Here is a 15,798-nt window from a genome sequence, read left to right as displayed (position 1 = left end):
GCTGCTGATGTTGCCACGGTGGGATTTGCTCCCCAACGGGGGCCAGGGGATGCATGAGCCCTCCCAAGTCTGCCCCCACCCACACAGCAGCCCCCAGCAGGAGGATGAGGTCCTTGTTAGCCTCCAAAATGCACCACCCACATCCCACCCCGCATCCCTCATCCCTTCCGCCAGCACCAGTTGTCAGGCCTGCGTTATCGGGGTTGCAGCAGATGAGAAGCAGATGCACCGAGGGCTGCGCTCGGCTGGGGCACCGTGGGTCAGGCAGGAGGAAGGCCAGGCTGCCCCGGCCTCCTTACCCTCTGGAAAGGGCAGCTCAGCACCCAAATCCCTTGGGAAAAGGGGTGCACCTTATCATGCACTAAGGAAGGGACAGACAGGGCCAGGGCTGGGGCATCTCTGCTGGAAAATCCGTAGGAAAAAAACCCTATCCAGGTCCCTGCAAGCAGCAGAGTCAGAGGAGCTTTGGAGTTTGGAGATGAGGAGCGTAGCCATAGGGACGTGGCCATCATCCCCGTCAGCCCATGCCACAAACACTGCAGGAGGCTGAGGGTGGCCGGGGGGGGCAGGGCATTGCCCCGCGGTGCTTTGGGGTGCTGTGAGGGGGAGGGCAGGGGCATCCCACACCCAGCCGCCCGTTCCCATGGACTTACCCCAGGGCCCTCCTGTCCCAGCTGTCCCCTCAGCCCAGGGGCACCGTCTGTACCCTGCAAGAGAAGCGCTGGCATCAACTTGTGCCGTGCTGGGCAGAGAGCGCCCAGCCCCACTGCGTCCCCATCCCGCGGCTGCCAGGGACCTCCAGGCTTCCTTTGCAAAGTCTGCTGCAAGCGCTGTCCCCCTCTCCCCTCCGAAAACAGGGGCCAGGACATCTCAGCCCACCTCTCGGGTCCCTCCAGGGGAAGCCCTCAAGCCCGGGTTTCATCCCCACCAAGGTCAAAGCGAGCCAGCAAGAAGCTCTTACGGTGTCTCCTTTGGGACCAGTGGTTCCCTCCATCCCAGCTGGACCCTGAGGAAAAGCAAAGGTGGTGGGAGGTTTGGGAGAAGAGGGATGTTGCTCACTCCTGCTCTGTGGATAAGACCCCAGCCCAGGGAGCCCTGCCCGGCTCCCCAGGAACTGCCTGTCACGCTCCAGGGATGATTTCCCCATCAGCTCACCCTTCCCTTCACCCCTCACCGGCACGCCCTGCCCGGAGCAGGGGCTGCAGCCAGCCCACGGGGCACGGCCCTTCCCACCCACCCACCCACTGGGTGGCCATGAAGAGCCGCAGGGTCAAGGACGTCGTGCCCATTTGCAAAGCGCAAGGGGACAAGTCCCAGCAGCTCCTTCCTCGCTCAGCCAGTGCACGGGGGGGACGTGCACTGAGCCAGGATGGCACCTGCTTACCTGTGCGCCCCTGGGGCCGGGGGGGCCGCGTCTCCCCTGCAAGCCCTGCGGTCCCTGCAAAGCAGTGGGGGACGAGGAGCTGCCGTTAGAATGAAATCCCTGCACCCATCGTGCAGAGCCTCTCTCCTGGGAAACGCCACGCTGCAGAGATCCAGGGACCCCCCCCCACCGCTGCGAGGGGTACAGAAGGGATTCCCACCCCCATCTCAGCCTCCTTGCAGATTTTGGCAGGGCGCTGAGGTCACAGCCCAGCTGGAGTAGACCCCTCCGGGCTGGGTGACCCTCAGGACACCCTGCCGTCCCAACACCCCACCTGCTCTCCCAAGACACCCAGTCCCTCGGTGCAGGCGGGTACCGACGTACCTTGGGACCCCGGGGACCGGGCAAGCCAAGAGGACCCATTTCTCCCTGCAGAGAGAGAGGGAGAGGGATGAGGGGAGTGCAGTGGCTGGAGAATCCCAAATAGCGAAGGGGGAACACCAGGGCAGACCCACCTGAGAGCCGTTGACACCTCGGCACCCAACGGCTCCTGGCTGGCCTGGCTCTCCCTGCAACACGAGAGCATGCTCAGCGCCGCGGCCGCGTGCGCCACGCAGGAGGAAGTGGGATGGGGCCGTCCAGGCATCCCCCATGGTGGCAGAGGCAGCCCTGGGCTAGTGAGGATGCCCAGGGGTGCTTCACCGGTGTGTTTTAACACCATTGGTACTTTTGCAGGTTTTTTTCCCCTCCCGCTACCAGGAGGCTGCGTTTTAAGCAGACGCATCCTTTTGAGGTGTCAATCAGCACAAGGAATGAAACTGGGCGAGACGTTGTGGCACATCCCAGCCTGCCCACGGCGGTCCTGCCCCGCTCTCGCCGCGAGCCGGGTGGCAGCTCCCCCGGCCCAGCCAGCGCCTGTGATTCAGCAGCCGTTTGGACTGAAAAGCGGTGACTTACCATGGGGCCGGTGGGGCCCGGGCGACCCGCTGAGCCACCTTCTCCCTGGAGCAGGAGAGAAAGGATGCCATTTTTCTCGCCTGTTTTTGCTTTGATTCTCTCCTTTTAGTCTTCACATCCCAGATTCTCCCTTTTCTTTGTACCAAGCATCAGCTGCCTTTGAACAGCTACCTGGCCAGCCCCCAGCTCCCCCACTCGCTTCATATTGGAAGGTGCTTCCCTTCACCGCCACCAAATCACTTCAGTTTTCCCTTTCAATCCTCTGCAAACCCTTCCCTGGCCGAGATGCCTCCCAAAGATGGGCAGCAGTTAAGCTATCAGCGTGCTGCGAGCAGCACGGAAAAACCCTGGTGCTGTCAGCCTGCGATTCATCTCAGCTGAAGGTGGTCACCTAAAATAGACTGCAATGCAACGTGCTCCGCAGAGGCTCATTTCTCATTTCTCCAGCCAGGAGCACGAGCTGGGATGCAAATGCCCATGCAGGAGATGTTGGAGGTGAGGGGAAGCTCCTGCCCCTGACATGCAGAGGGACAACGCGTCTGGTTGCTTCAGGGCAATTTCCCATTAATAAGAGCAACTTCCAGGACAAAGACACAGATGCAAAAATGCAAAGGGATCATGATGACGTAGTTTAGGGCCATCTTTCAGGGGAAAAAAAAGGGGGGGGGGCAGATTTTGTAAGTGTGAACCACAAAGTGGTGGCAGTGACCTGCAAAGCTCAAGCCCTCCCTCCTCGGACTCATCTTTCCAGTGGAGAAGCAGCAGCAGAACGTGCCTCCTCGGGGAGGGCTGGTGATACAGAGGAAGCAAAGCCACTCACCTCTGGCCCCACGGGGCCCTGGAAGCCCATCGCACCCTTCAGACCTGACATCCCCTGGGAGAGAAGCCAGGAGTAGGGTGTCAGCAAGGTGCCCACCCTGAGGCAGCAGCTGCCTTGGTCCCATCCCTTGCAGGGGGTCAGGGAGAACCCAGAGACCTCGAGGGCTTTGCCCAAAGCCAGGAGAACATGGGCTGGAGCCAGGGATGGAGCTGGGGCCATCGCAGAAAAGCAAAGGGGTCATCCCAGGAAAGGGGATGGAGGGAATGAGCAATCACAAGACACCCCGGGCTTCCCCGTTAACTCACGTGAAGCCCAGCAGGACCTGGCAGGCCATTTTCTCCCTTCGCTCCCTGGAAAAGCCAAGAGCAGCCTGAGTGATGGAGGACAGCATGACCTGGGGCCGGGGGTGCCACGGCAGGGAGGGAGCAACCTCCCGCCCGACCCAGGCAGAGCTGCGAAGAGCAAGGACAGACACCCTCACCTTCACTCCCTTCTCTCCTTTCTCCCCAGCTGGTCCAGGGTCACCCAAGAAACCCTGAAACAGGAACAAGGACATGTGAGGAGCTCCTGGACCATCAGGAGCTAAAACGTGGCTGCTGTGCCCCAAAAGGACTGTTGGTGTTGTGCAGGGGGATGGGGACCCCCAACCTTGTGCTAAATAATGAGCACGTGTCCGCAGCGGCTGAGCGCTCAAGGGCAGAGAGGTCAAGCCCAAGGTCAAAGGTTCTCCATCTGGGTGCTGGGGTGATGCTCATGGGCAAGAGGGTACTAAGTAAGGGCCAGAAAAGATATATGATAAACTCTGTGGGATTGCTTCTTCAGAAAGAAGAAATTGGGTTTCAAACACCCCAGTCTGATCAGACCTCAGAGAAGCTCAGTGCCAAAATCTCTTGGGCAGGTCTAAACATTTTGGCTTAAAAAGACTTGGGGCCGGGGTCGGGGGGGGAAGTGCCAGAAACCACTGGCATTTGCTTTTTTATGGACATTTTTATATCCTGGCTGACAAAGCCCTGACGGCAGCCTGGTGCGGAGCCGCAGCGACACGCACCAGCATCCGCCACCGCCCCGGGCTGGGGCAGCTCGGAGCACAGGGCACAGCGGCGAGGGCGGCCGGCAGCCGGATTCCACACCGTAACGCGACATAGGGCTGGGACCTGCGTGTCCGTGGGCTGGGGGGAACGTACGTACCAGGTGCTGCTGGTGCGGCACCCACGAAACCAGTAATGAGAAGCTCTTACTGGTTGGCATTAAGTGTACGTGCTGGGACCAGGGCCGGCACCGAATCGTGCCCACAGCGCCGAGCAAGCGAGAGCCAGCTTACCTCCTCTCCCTTCTCACCAGCCAGCCCTCGGTCACCTTGGAAGCCCTGCAGTCCCTGGGGAGAGGGAGGAAGGAGCAGAGTGGGTGCTGAGGCTCTGCCCCGCATCTCCCACCCATGTCCGGCTCCAGCCCCTCTCCCGTCTCCCCACGGCCACCCCAGTGCAGACTCCCAGGGGGCTGCTGAGAGCCCCAAACCTCTCAGCCTGGTCCAGTCCCTGTCACCATCCTCCGAAAGCTTCCAGCCCCGGCGCGTTGCCTCTGTGCCCTGGGGACTGCTGCTGGGGGACTGGAAAAGGGCAGGAGCCATCACATCACCAAGGGACCAGCTACCCAGGCAGTCCAAAATCACTCTCCCTTCTCCCCCCCAGTTATTTTCTCCTGTAAAATCACCTAGGAGGTTCAGATACAGAAGAGCAGCCCAGCCCTCGTGCTCAGGCCCACCTCAATGCAGGGTCTGCAGCGTCTGGGTTATCCCTTAGCGCACACGCGTGCTGTTCTACAGCCCTTATTTTTGGGGAAACACGAACCACTAACCCAGGACTGCCTGGGGTGTAGGCTTAGGAGGAATATTTTTGTTGAAGGAGGCAAGCAAACAAAGAACAGCAGCGTTAGGAGCCCCTTGTCTCCTGCCCAAGCCTTGGAGCTGCAGCTTCCCCACCACGACACCGGCCATGCCATGGCCCTGCCTGCTTGCCCGTGGCTCACCTGCTCTCCCGGCAGCCCCCATGGCCCAGGTTTGCCATCCAGGCCAGGGAAGCCATCCGAGCCGGGGTAACCCGCCCGTCCCGGCAAGCCCTGGAGCCCCGGTTCACCCTGGGGAGAAAAAAAGCCGAGCACGGGAAATTAAGAAAACCCACATCATTATGAAACCACTAAACTAAACGCTGAGCTCTGCCTGCCTCCTGCTTTGCAGCAACGCCTGAACACCAAGTGCCTGGGAGGGGGATGGGGAGGGCGGGCGGGGGGAGCAGCTTCGTGCGTCCAGGCGCTGCCTGGGGCACACGGTCTGCGTTCCAACCGCAACGCCGGGAGAGCCGCGGCCGGCGGCCGTGCGGTGAGAGACAAAGCAGGAGGCAGGGAAGAAGCCACGTATGAAGTGAAGGACAAGCCAAAACCCTCTGCGCCTGCTTCTCGGCTCCGGGGCTTGTGCTCGAAGCCGCTCCTGATCCTTTCCCCCATGCAAGAGCCAGAGCAGATCCTTCAGACTGGGCACCCCCAGCTAGGGCTCAAGGGTGACTTTTTTTCTCCTTTGCTCACTGGCAGTTCTGAATAAGGCAGGGTGAAGAACTGTCTGGAACAAAGAGAAGACATTTCCCTTCAAATCACTTTGATTGTTTGGATTTCTCCAAAATTTTGGAACATTTGGTCAAGTCCAAAAACTAGACTTTGTTTTAGTTTGTAAAGTCAGAGTTTGAAGGAAGAGCAGAAAGACGCAGCTGCTTTGGTTACTTCTCGAGTGAAGAATCTGGTTGTGAAAATAGAAAAGCTTGTTTTGGGGAGGTTTGCTTTTCTGCCTCCTTCCACTTCCAGTGCCAGCTTTGGGGAATATTTATTGTTATTTGCATTTTGCAGGAGGGAGACCTGGGCTGCCCCAGCCCTCTGCGGCAGGCAAGCCCGAGCAGACGGGACAAATGCTAAACAGACCATGGGCAAACCCAACCCAACCGTGTGCTCAGGGGCTAATGCAGACAGATGAAATCCCTCCTCCTCCTCACCCCTGCTGCCATCCGACCAACCTCTCCTGGGAAGGGAGTGGAGACCTGCTGGAGCTTGAACGGGCATCAAAGTCCTTTTGGGCCAAGGTTTAGTAGCAACAAAACCACCCCAGGCTGGTCAAGAGCTGAGTCTGGAGCTGAGCTGGGTCTCCCTGTTGGAAACCTGCCGCGCAAAGCCTCTGGCAGATGCTGAAGCAGGAACCCAAGGGGCTGGGGACAGGGCTGTGGCCGTGACACAGCCCCCGAACCAAAGGCATCAGGCTTGCAGATGGACTGTGATGGGTAGAAAAAAGATGTTCCTTTCCATTTCTGTGCTAATCCCCCCAAAAACTGCTGACTCCCCTCATAGATCCTGTTTATGTTAAGACAGAGAATAACTTTGGCACCTTTTGATGAAGCTACGCCAACAGACTCCAGTGTTTACACTCAACCGGCTTAACAGAGTCAGTGACGCCTTCCAGATGTTGGCAGCTGGTAAAACACTATCCCCAGGGTTTGTCCCTGCTCCAAGGGAGCGGGGCCGGGGGTGACAGGACACCTGACGGCACAGCTGCGTTTCTTGCCCAACATGTCGGCTCTTTTTTTTTTTTTTGCCGTGACCTCAAAGGTTCAACAGGAGCCAGCACACATCCCACTCGCCAGCCCGTCCCAATCCTCCTTCAGCATCGCTCCACGTACGCCCAGCCCGTCCTCGGGTCCTGCTCTCGAGCCAGAGGAAAAACCACCCCGGTTTTGGAGAGGAAGACGCGATAACAAAGATGGCAGGAGGAAAGGAAGGTCGTTGCCGAGAGGGAGCCGCGGGGACCACGGTGTTGTGGTTGGGGTCGTTGCGGGGATGCTACACAGGATGGGAAACACTGGAGGGCCGAAAAAGAATTGCTGCAGTAGGTGGGCGAGCAGGGAGATGAGTCGCAGCAGGGCCGGCTGCTGTCATCCCTTCGGAGCAGCCCAGCAGCGACTGGGACAAGCGGGCTGCGAGAGCGAGGGCCCGGGGGAGGAGGCCGGGCCCCACGAGGACACGCTGCGTGGCGGCTCCCGTCACGGGGCACAGGCAGGGCTCGCACATGCCTTCGGCCAGGGCTGCAGGGAAGGGGGTGGGTGGTTCCCCGAAGGTGACAGCGAGGAGGGTGCATTTGGGACAAAAAGACAGGGCTCTCCCCACAGCCACCCCCCACCCCGCGGTGGCACCCCCACTCACCGTGTACCCCCGCTGGCCTTTCTCGCCCGGCTCCCCCGGATCTCCGCAGGGTCCCTGCGCGCGAAGACGGACCGAGTCGACAAAGGCGTCACCGTTGCCCGCCGCGCCGAGGGCGCGAGCCCCGCGGAGGCTGTCATGGCGAGGGCGGCGCGCGGCGGAGCAGCACCGGAGGACGTGCGGCCCACCCGCCAGCCTTCGCGGGCTGCGGCCAGGCCAGGGGGGCTCGGGGGCAGCACAGGGACCCCGGTGTCCCGGGATGATGAACCCTCGCTGTTCAGTTGGCGGAGAGAGGGGCAGGGGCCAGGGCCGCCAACAAAACGCAGGGAGTTCGATACTGATCGTCCCCCAGGTTTTGGTGGGAAGCCGACAAGCAAACCGTTAGGCTTCTTTGAAACCCAATCCCAGGGCCCTTAATTACCCTTAATTACAGCACACCGGGGGCGGCAGGGGCTTTTGGGGACAGCCCAAGCAGCTGGAGGTGCCCACTCTGCCCCGAGCCAGCCGGGGTGGCCGCGGGGCCAGGCAGCACCCAGCCGCGGAGGGGACCCCGGGGCTTTTCTTACTTACGGGTGCTCCTGTTTTCCCTGGATGTCCTGGGGGCCCAGGGGCTCCGGGTTTTCTCTGGATTAAAAAGAGGAACGTTGGTAAAACAAATCTCGCTGACAAAGTGGTGAGGAAGAAAACCCAGCCGACCAAGCTGAGCAAAAAAAAAAAAAAACCACAACAACAAACCACAGAAAGTTGCTTAACAGCGATACTCACTGGCCAGCCCGCATGCAGTAGCTGGTAAAACGGTGATTGCTAAAAGGAGAATGGGAAAAAAAGCAAAATGTCAAAAAAAAAAAAATCCCAACTCCTCTTTTGCTGGCTTCAAAATCTTTTGCCTGTTGCTTGGGAAAACATAGCAATGAACCAGCCCTCTAATTAATTTTTTATACTATGTGTATGCAAGTCACAGGAGAAGGCTTAATCTAAGGACAACGTGTAGGACACAAGGAACTACTGGCCTCATTAGCAAATTAAGATGGAGAGCCCACTTCTTCTGAAGTTTCCTGAAATTCAGCTCCCCCATGGATGCCCTAGCAACCTTGGGACACCAGAAATGTTTTGCGTGTGGAGAGGTCAGAGACGTGGTGTTGGTGAGTGCGGGTACCCTCATATTTAGACCCGGTTGGACTAAAACCAGCTGTTTTGGCACTGCAGATTGCCCCAGGTGGGAAACCTCATCCCGACCAGCCACATCTAAAGCCCCAGAGGAGGAGATGCCTGGGCAGCCGTGGCTGCAGGCTTTCTCCTTGCTGCTCTTAGCAGCCAAATCTTTCACACACCTCCAATTTTTTAGAAGACCAAGTGACCACAAAGAGGAAAAAAAAACACTCCAAAGCCACAGGGTGGGCTAATCCCATTGTAGACACAGCTAATCCCGCCATAGTTCAAAACCAGCGTAAAGGTCCTAAAACACTCACGGCGCAGCCAAGTTTCCTCAGGTTTTGGGACATGGCCAGGGAACGAAACAGTCTATCTCCAGCTACCAGCCATCCTCCTGCCCTCCCAGCAGCACAAGCCACAGGCAACTCCGGAGGCAAAACCCACCTTTCCTCCTCCTCCTCCCTCCTGCTTCCCACGGCGAGACCAGACATATGGTCCAGGCAGCCCCTCCAAATCCTGGCTCGCATCAAAAAAAAAAAAAAGCCCCTCCTTGTTCCTCACCCCAGTCCCAAGCAGCTGGAGGGGCAGGATTCCCATGTGCTCCCCAGCTTCAGCCTCAGGAGCGCTGGGAAACCCCCTCCTGTCCCCCCCTAAAAAGATCCATCCTCCAATACCAGAGGAGAGAGAAGGGAAAAAGCCAAGGAACTCATTACCAAAAATAAACACAGACCTTTCAACATATGGAAATATTTCTAATAATGAACAGAGCTCTCGGGGGCAGATGATGGATGGATGCATTTTACTGCACCAGGCATCTCGGTTCCTTTCAAGTTGATCCCAAATTGATTCCTGTGAGCGAACGGGTGCAGCCCCTGCCAGCCTGCCAGGCCCAAACCATGGCCCTCTTGTCCAGCCAGTTCTCATTTCTCTCAAAAGCTGCTCACAAAACCTTTTTTTGGGGGGTTGGAGCATGGCCAATGCTTTGCCTTGTCTCGGGAATCGGTGAACTCAAGTTCACTTGGGACAGGATATTATTTCATTAGGCTTCAAAAAAAAAGCCAATCTTTTAAAAGGCAGTGGGGGGCGGGATCCCACAGGAGATGTTGAACTTGTATTTCGGAGCACCAGATGCCAAGGAGAAGGGAGAGAAATTAATTCCCCTCTGCAATCTCAGCAGGAAATAGTCAACGCTTTGCTCGCTGCAGCTCTGGCCCGCAGGGGAGCGGCATGACGGGTCCAGGGATCGTGAGCGAACGGAGGGGCTGGAAGATGGGAAGCGATTGCTGTACGGATCTGTCCTCCCGTACAACTCCAGCCCGAGAGCAGGGCAGAGAAAACCCTTCCGACAGCTCTGCAGGGAGCAAGCCATGCCCTGCAGCACCAGCTTGGCCACCCTGCCCAGCTCACCCGGTGACCACCCGCCCGAGGCCACCCCGCGGCGGTCACCGGGCCGCGTGAGCTGCTGGCCTTTTGGCGGTAGGAAATCCCTAAGCGTTGCCTCCTTTCTGCGTGGAGCACTGTTTTCTTTTGCCCTAAGGTTAGCAGCCCTCATTTCCTGGCCTGACCTCTTGCTCTGAAAGGTATTGGGAGAGATAAAAAGAAAGGATACTAGTGCTGCAGATTAAGCTCCCTAATAACTGTGGGAGCTCCAGTTCTCCTCCCTCCTTCCCCAGCTTCTGGGACTCTTCCACTGCCAAAGTCAACGCTGCTGGAAGAAGACAGCAACAGTTCCAGCCCCAACGCCTGTCAACCCATTGTGAACAAAAAAGCAGGACAGGAGCTTGGGCAGCATCGCAGTGACTTTAGGCTGGTTTTGCTCAGTCCCCATGAAGAGCAAAGGCTTGTTTCACCGAGAAGGAGCAGGAGCAACCCAACAACCGTAACTGCTCTGGGACGGTCACCCATGGCCCTTGCTTTCCCGGTCCATAATACTGACTGACATGCCCTGGCCTGAGAGGCATCTCCTCTGACTTGTGTTTCCAAAAGCTGCGACAACAACAAACCCCTGCAGCCCAGGATGCCTCCCCTGCAGCCCCCAAATCACAAGCACTCTGCTCACAAGAGCGGGACTGTCCCAAGCCACAGTATTTCTCCAGCCCCCCCAGTACTCTGTCGGGGGCTGCAGAAGCAGACAGCCCCCCCATCCTCACGGCAGCCACCGCTCAGCTTCTCACCCCTGCGCTATCTCAACAAAGATTAGCAAAACCCAGCCCACGGCTTTGCGCTCTCGTTTCCTGCCAGCGAGCAAAACGCCGCCGCCGGCACTGCCGGGGTCATACGGCCAGAGACACAATAGCCCAGCAAGGCTTTTGGGTGCCCCACGCCATCCTTGCCAGACACTGCCTTCCCCTTGAGATAGGCATTTTGCCAAAAGCACCGGGCCAAGTGCCAGCATGCAGCCCCCCTGGGAGCCTGCAGCCAGCGCCCCGGCACCCCTCCAGCTCCGGCTCCCCAGGCACAGGCGAGACCATCTGCTCCCTCCAGCGTTCCCAACGCCCAAGCACCGAAGGTGGTGGTACACCAAAGAAATGACGGTCTACGGCAACATCCATAGGCAAGAACATTTCTGCCTGCAGAAGAACAAACCCTGAGATCCCTTTCCAAATGCAGGCAGGCAAAAGAAAAAAAAAAAAAAGCAAAAAGCAATTCTGGCTGAGCATGCGGAGCGAGGAGCGTCAGCAGCCCTGCAAAGTGCTGTAACCGTGCCCTGACCGCAGTAATTGATTATGCAGATTGTCTACCCCAAACACCCTGGGAGGAAGGCGATTGCCCTGGCGCAGAGATGGAGATGCTCTCTGGCACTGCAGGCTTCTTCCAGCCAGCACTTCCAGCTCACTCCCTTCTATGCCTGTTTACTCTGGTCCTGCACTGCGTGCCTGCGATGGGTCTCGTGAGCATCGATAACGGCACAGCTCCTGCTCTAGAGCAGCAGGAGGACAGGAGAACATGGAGGTCCACCAGGTCAGCCAAGATATCTCCCAATGGTCAGCTCTCCTGTGCTTCCCAGGAGGAATCTGATCTCCTCTAAGGCAATTATTTATCTTCTGCAGCTGCTTTGATCCAATCCAATGCAAAACCACGAGGGGCAGGTCTTGCCCAAGGACTTCTGGTCAGTCAACCCAAGCTCAGAGCCAGACCAGCGCAGGGCCGCTCTCCACCTCGTACCTCCGGACAGCATCGTCCTTTCCTCGGGGTGTGCTGCGCCAGCAGAGCAGAAGTCCTCCTCACTGTATCGTTTGGCCATTATTAAAGGCATTTTCCTTGGAACAGAGGGTGCCGTTACCCCTCTTCACAAATGGATGAGTTGAAGGTAAGTCAAGTGTCATGCCCAAGGTCATTAAAGCTTTTAGAGAGTCAGAGCGTTAAGCCTGGCCTCTCACTGGCCCATTACTCTGCCTGTCGCAAGCTGCCCTGCCTGGTGTCGGCTTTGAGCAGCCGATATCACCCGGACAGGCTGCAGTCCCATCGGGGGGACGTCACAGCAGCAGAATGCAGAGAGCATTCCCGCCCCGGCGACTCCAGCCCCAGGCTGGTGCGGTGCCTAAAGCAGTTCAAAACCCCGTGCCGTCGGCTATTGCCCTGCCTGGCTTAGGCAAGGCTCGAGAGAGCGGTTGAAACTAAGCTTAGTGACGGCGGTCGCTGTGCTGGGCCATGGCAGCGGTCGCTCCCACGGCGCGTGGTGCTTTGCAGCCAACGACGCAGCCGCTGAAGCGCCGCTGCCTCCCCGCCGGCCCCGCTCAGCTGCTCCCCACGGCGGCAGGGCTCGGGGCAGAAAGCATCTCGTCTCGGCAAGAAGCTTGATGGACACCAACCCCGCGAGCCAAAGCCGCAGCAGGAAACTGGGGTATGGTGGAAAACAGGAGCAGCTCTTTGTAACCGGCAAGACAGAGCGGGAGAGGGGCTGCCTTCTGCATGGCTTGGACCTTCTCTGGCCCCCGTCCTGCAGAGACAGGGCACGAGCCTCCCTTGGGAGGTCGCGGGTGCGTGCGCGCCGCGGGGAACCACGGCCTCCGTTGCAGGGGAAGGAGGGGCGGCTGCGCGAGCGCAGCGGCGAACGAGGCGCACGCTGACGCCACATCACCCGAGGACGGCCGCCTGCGGAGAGGCCCCCGGCGCACAGCACCTCTCTCCTTGGCACCCTCCCTCTGCCCCGCTGCCTCCCCGCCTCTGTCCTCCCGCCGCAGCCCAGCTCCACAGGCTGGGAGGGGAGGGAAGGGGCGAAAGAAACCCCCTTCCAAAGCGTGAGGGATCCGAACCCCGCGGGTCAGGAAGCGCAAAGCCTTCCTCCCAGCTCCCATCCCAGCCGAGCGGAGAGGCGCCCGCATGGGAGGTGTCAGCGGGGCTCCCCGCGCGCTCGCGGACGCGACTCACCGTGAACGTCTGCCAGTCCTCCCTGGAGTTCCTCCAGAGGACGATGGTGGGGGCACCGGGGATGCCCACGGGGCCTGGGTCCCCAGGGGGGCCTGTCCGCCCCACGGCCCCAGGGTACCCCTAGGAAGACAAGGGCAGCTCCTTAAAACCAGCCGGGGGTTTTTAACTGTCAACACAGGCTGAACGCAGGCTCTGACTCAAGTCAGCGCCTGAGCAAAGCCTGGCTCTAGGCACATTAATAATTCCTGGGTTCAAACCCACTCTTAAGGTCTAGATAACCCTGACAACATAGAAAGCAAAAGGAATGAGCTTCATACGCACATGCCTGTGCCCAGACCCATCTAAATGCCAGAGGTATTGAAGCTAATGCACAGCAGAGGAGACTCGTGGGGAAATCTGTTTGCTCCTCTGCAGCTTGGGAAAGACGGAAACTGCTGTGCAAAGGTGGTTAGAAGCACATTCGCTGCTCTACTGATGGGGAAACTGAGGCACCACCCTTAATCCAGAGCATCTCACAGCGTCTGCCAGGCAGACTAGGCAATGCTCTGTGCAGCAGGGGATGGGCACGCCGGGTTCCTGGAGCAGGAAGGGCAGCTGTGGGTCTGGCCAACACGGTGCTGGAGGACAGACGTCCCTCCAAGATGTCTTGGGGGATATAGCACGGGGCTGGACTTTGGGACAGCCCAGCATCCCTCCCAAAGCTGCTTCATCTCCCTGCTCTGCCACCTCTGCAGAGCTGTTAAGTGGCTCAGAGGAAAGGCAGCAGCTTGTCCAGACAGTCAGCTCAGTCCTGAGCCTAGGCTTAAAATAGCCAGTAAAAATAGTTCTTTACTCTTCCAAACACACATAAAGGACCACCAGACTGCAGCTTCAGAAGCTCACACTGCTCTCTTGATGAAAAACACCCACACCAACCCAAACCATCTGTGGTATTTGCCTCAGACCCTACACCCCTTCCCATGTTTTCTTGGGTACTCACTTTGTCTCCTTTGGGTCCCACCAGTCCACGTCTCCCAGGACAGCCCTGAAAGGCAAAAGAGGAGATCTGTGTCACCCTGAAGAGGGACCCTCCCCAACCGGGGGAGATCCTGGGTGACCAGTGCCACGGCCAGGGACATCCCGGCCCCAGGGAAGCAGGAACTGAAGCAGCTGATTCAGAGCAAAGCAGCAGCACCAAGTCTCAGAGAAACACGCCAAGGACTGGCGGGGTGGAAGGTGCACCCTATTTTATGCTGCTCCCTTCCCACTCTCCTGCCCTGGCAGCAGAAAGCAGCTCTGCTCAGCCAGCTGAGCGGCGTAATCCTCCGGCATCCACCACAGAAATGCCCCAGACCATATGGCCAGGGCGTGGGAGCACATTTCCTGACACCTGGTGAGGAGAGGCAGTGTGAGAGAAAAAAAAAAAACCCATCAAGCTCGATCACGGCCACACACTCAAACAGTAGCTTGGATGAGGATGCAGACATCTGTGGCTCCTAACTTGTGTGAGATCTGATCTAAGCCCATCTCTAGTCAAAAGTGCACGTTTCGGCCAAGCGGTGACCCTGCTTCAGGGCTTACCAAAGCGTCTGTCCAGGCAGAGAGAAAATCAGGTGGCAGATCCCGGCTTTTCTCGATGAAAGGAATCTACCTGGAAGATGTCGGCAGAGACTGATAACGCGCCAGGCTGCGGCGCAGCGTCTGCCTGCGCCTCTGCTGCAGAGCGGCGGCTCCGATGGCTTCAATCGCCGCCGCCGTTCTTGTTCTGAGCTTGCAAACGGCCTTGCCTGAGCCAGGCAGCGAGCCTGGGACCCACACTGCATCACAGCACCCCAGCACGGATGCGGCTGCACCCCCGTGACCGAGGCAGCCCTTGATCGGGCAGCAGCTAGCCCAAATCTCTCTTCCTCGTGCTGATGGGATGGGTAAAAAGGCCAAGCTGCGTGTCCAGAAACAGCTTTGGCACTGAGGCATGCCTCACTGAGGGGACTTTCATCACCTAAAATGCCCAGATCTGAAGCCCACGGGGCACCGTGGCTCAGTTCCCCCTCCCCGGGGGTGGGGAACGTGCCTCCTGAGCTTGGTTTGCGTAGGGCACGCGTTCGTGCCAAATGGCACACGTAGCGGCAGCGATGCTGGCAACTCTGCTCCCATTTTCAAACCTTGGGTATTGCTGAAAGAGGTGCAATAAGGCAATTCCTATCTGCTATACCCAATATTAAAACATGGACCAGAATGGGCAGGGACCCCGTCCTGGTGCCAGGCAGCCCCTCAGGTTACCCACCCAGCACCCCTCCTTTAAGGAGCCGGGCACGTGCTGCTGAGCGACCGGTTCTGCAGGCAGGTACCCAGTTTGGAGTCACTAGCATTTTACTGCGGGCACCAGGAGCCCACTGCAAGGTGCCTGGGGACAGGCTCCTCCTCTCTGCCCTGGGCACAGATATAAATTAGAACCTTCAGTAAGTCCTGCCTTGCCCAATCCCCCTCAAATCTATGGGCTCCAGTCACTTCTGGATGCAGCCTCTTGATTTACTCCTGCCTGGACACCTGCTGCCCTAGGTCCACAGCTGAGGTATGCCAACAGCCGATGGGTTGCCCAACAAAGCCTTCCTCTGATGCGGTCAGCAGTGGGTCACGGTGCTCCAAAGAGGATGCTTCAATGCACCAGGACCCTCTCTGCGATGGCCAAAGAGCCGTTCCTCCTCCTGCTCCTCCCCAGGCGCCAGCCACGGCCACCCCCAGCATGAACACCAACGTTGCAAAGCCAACACCCACTGTGCATGGTGGAGGGACAGGATCGAGCCGTGGGCACAACATCACCCCCTGAAATTCGACGGCATCTCACAGAATCATTAAGGCTGGAAAAGACCTTCAAGATCACCAAGTCCAACCATCAACCCAACACCACCATGCCCACTAAACCATG

General features: G+C 58.5%; 1 protein-coding gene across 1 annotated transcript in view; it reads right to left on the bottom strand.

Annotated features, from left to right (window-relative positions):
• Positions 1 to 15,798, bottom strand: part of LOC309412254 (uncharacterized protein) — a 61,674-nt gene that overhangs the window by 19,840 nt on the left and 26,036 nt on the right. The window contains exons 8-23 of the mRNA XM_082009126.1: positions 13,873 to 13,917; positions 12,894 to 13,013; positions 8,136 to 8,174; positions 7,941 to 7,994; positions 7,374 to 7,427; positions 5,166 to 5,273; positions 4,462 to 4,515; positions 3,622 to 3,675; positions 3,446 to 3,490; positions 3,141 to 3,194; positions 2,321 to 2,365; positions 1,879 to 1,932; positions 1,748 to 1,792; positions 1,385 to 1,438; positions 962 to 1,006; positions 654 to 707 (exon numbers count right to left, since the gene is read on the bottom strand). Coding sequence (XP_081865252.1) covers positions 654 to 707; positions 962 to 1,006; positions 1,385 to 1,438; positions 1,748 to 1,792; positions 1,879 to 1,932; positions 2,321 to 2,365; positions 3,141 to 3,194; positions 3,446 to 3,490; positions 3,622 to 3,675; positions 4,462 to 4,515; positions 5,166 to 5,273; positions 7,374 to 7,427; positions 7,941 to 7,994; positions 8,136 to 8,174; positions 12,894 to 13,013; positions 13,873 to 13,917 — 924 coding nt within the window. The remainder of the gene's footprint in view (positions 1 to 653; positions 708 to 961; positions 1,007 to 1,384; positions 1,439 to 1,747; positions 1,793 to 1,878; positions 1,933 to 2,320; positions 2,366 to 3,140; positions 3,195 to 3,445; positions 3,491 to 3,621; positions 3,676 to 4,461; positions 4,516 to 5,165; positions 5,274 to 7,373; positions 7,428 to 7,940; positions 7,995 to 8,135; positions 8,175 to 12,893; positions 13,014 to 13,872; positions 13,918 to 15,798) is intronic.

The sequence above is a fragment of the Phaethon aethereus genome, assembly GCF_964289735.1.
Source record: "Phaethon aethereus genome assembly, chromosome: 20".
Taxonomy (NCBI): domain Eukaryota; kingdom Metazoa; phylum Chordata; class Aves; order Phaethontiformes; family Phaethontidae; genus Phaethon; species Phaethon aethereus.
The sequence above is the reverse complement of the archived record's forward strand: the minus strand, read 5'-3'. Positions and strand labels throughout refer to the sequence as shown.